The 2,495-nt window shown below is 36.6% G+C and overlaps 1 protein-coding gene across 2 annotated transcripts in view; it reads right to left on the bottom strand.

The window, feature by feature from the left end:
- The window catches only part of LOC100187207 (beta-ureidopropionase), a 10,289-nt gene that overhangs the window by 6,293 nt on the left and 1,501 nt on the right, over window positions 1-2,495 (bottom strand). Inside the window, exon 1 of one of the 2 annotated variants that reach the window (XM_009862438.3) lies at window positions 192-372. The exons of the other annotated variant lie outside the window; for it this stretch is intronic. Within the exon in view, the coding sequence (XP_009860740.1) occupies window positions 192-286 (95 nt within the window). The 5' untranslated portion in view covers window positions 287-372. Of the gene's footprint in view, window positions 1-191; window positions 373-2,495 lie in introns of those variants that run through there. 2 annotated transcript variants of the gene reach the window in all.

Here is a 2,495-nt window from a genome sequence, read left to right as displayed (position 1 = left end):
CACAACGGTCTATTGGAGTTGTGAGGATACAGTTTTATAATGCTTTAAATGTTCCTAGTTTTCTCGCAAAAAGGACAAGAAAATACAATGAAAACGTGTGCGATCTTACCCCATTTTATTTTAATATACATCTTAAACATTTCGGGTGCTGTTTTAGTGTTTTACATAACGATGCATTCTGCCATTCTTACTTGCATTCAGGGCCGTAAAGTATCCGTTTTACTTCTGTCAGTTCAGCAGGGGGTATGTACTTATTTAAAGTATCTTCAACGCTTTCTAACTCCATTTTTTCGGCTTTAAATTGAAAATCAGTGCAAAACTTCAAAACACCAAACAAAACTTTTCAAACCTTGCAATTAATTTTAGAAAGACGCGATAACTTTCCCAACAGAGGGCGCTGAGTTTATTTATTATTTTGTGGGAAGTTAAACGATTTTTTACGTCCAACACCACAGACTATTGTATCTGACTTGAAAATAAAAACAACGATTCAGTAGTATATCGCATGTATTGGGTTTAATAACGAGTTTAACGAGTTTAATAACGAGTTTACGAGTGGCCCCTCTTATCTGTGGTTGCAATCCGTAGTTGCGAGTTCAAAATCGGCGCCGTGGCATAGTGGTTAGCGCGCCTGCCTGTAACCCAGAGATAATGGGTTCAAGGCTCGACGGTGCTACCATAGTGGGCGTATATGTGTCTTTGGGCAAGACACTTAACGACAATTGCTCCAACCCAGTGGTCACTAATGGGTTGTCAAATTATCAGCAATACATTTAAAAAAATGAAAAAAACCCCAAAAAATAATCACCCACAAAGTAACATACATGGTAACTCGTAACCTGGCACGAGGTGCTAAACCCGTGTGATAACGACTTTCGTTTTTCGGCCAGCGAGGATAAAGTAAGTTACATTCATTCATTCATTCATTCTAAATACTGCTGTACAAAGATTTTGTAACGTGTTACAACTTTGGAAAATACAACACCAAGTTTACTAGCTGTCATTGGCATTTTATCCCATTTGTTTCTTTTTAGGTTCGTTTCAATGTAACAGGTACGCTGTATCCCTGTATGTGGACGATGGTAACATCAAATCTATGCACGAAACTGTGATCACTTGGTGTCGCTGTGGCACTAGCCGCAAAAGGAGAGACGCAGAATCGTGAAGCGTTTCATATTTACACCTTTACCTACGTTGTGTTATTTTCGACACAAATTGGGGTTTAATTTTCCTATTATACATAACAATGGGTTTGACTACTCAGTATTTCTATGACTCGATCCCGCCATAACCCAAAGCTGGGTAGAAGGTAATACCATAGTATACTGAAGTGAAGTATACTATGGTAATACGTGGACAACATAACAACTGGTTGATGAAAAAGGATATATTAACCATCGAATAAACAATACAATACAGTATAAGACTTAAACGCGGGGCAATTTCCTTTTCGTTTCGTTAAACCATCTGTCGCAGTTATCATTATTACATCCGTTGTGTAAATTGATATGTCGTAACATATGTGTTGTTAATTTAAAAACAGAGAGCAATGAAAAGAAGAAAATGGAACAATTTTTAACATATAGTAAGGTGGGAAATTTGGGACACCCTTTAATTCTATTTTCTCGTCCAATATGGTAGGAAACAAAAAGCAATCAAAGAAATATAAAAACGTATCTATCCTTACGACTCCCGTAGACCTTTGTTAGCTGTTAAAAACACGTTTAGGATGTTTGGATATTATATGCTAAAGGTGTGCCATATTTTCCCATGCTAATATAATCTGGTAAGCAATTAAAATACAAGTTTTCCCATTACAATCGTTGATAGACAAAACAGCCGGACGGAATTTTATCTTCCACATTTGTAAAATGAACATATTCCATATGATCAACATATTTCAACTTTTTTTCCGAGCATAACTTTTCAACATTTTCAACAAATTGTTGGCCGTATCCTTCGGTGGTTTTCAATCTTCTTGTAACCAATAGTAAACCACCTCGTTTGATAACGTTGATTATTCCCTGGTGTGTAAATATTTAAACCATGGGTTTTCTAACAGTCCAACTTGCTTGCGTGGTGTTTTTAATTTCTATATGAATACCACGTAACACTATTATAAACTGCCTACACTACAGTGTATGGCGTGAAGTGTCCTTCTAGTTACCAATGCGCGTTTATATTACAAGTATTAATCGACAAGATGTTGCATAATCTTCAGTGATGCTAAAATTACAAGCCGACAAAGTATAGGAGTTTACAGTTGTGGTAAGTGGCCACATAAATTAATGTAACTTATTTATTTGCGGGACAACGATAATACACACTTGTGAATTTGCGGGACAACTTGTTAATACACAGATGTTCTGTTTTATACACCTCGTGCCCGCTTACGATATAGCACGTATGTAGCGAAAATTCGGGGATCTTTGGTTAGAAGTTGGAATCTTAGTAAGACTTAAATTGCAGAGTTTAAGTTTATGNCGAGGAACACA

This window comes from Ciona intestinalis, chromosome 14 (genome assembly GCF_000224145.3).
Source record: "Ciona intestinalis chromosome 14, KH, whole genome shotgun sequence".
In the NCBI taxonomy this organism is placed as follows: domain Eukaryota; kingdom Metazoa; phylum Chordata; class Ascidiacea; order Phlebobranchia; family Cionidae; genus Ciona; species Ciona intestinalis.
The sequence above is the reverse complement of the archived record's forward strand: the minus strand, read 5'-3'. Positions and strand labels throughout refer to the sequence as shown.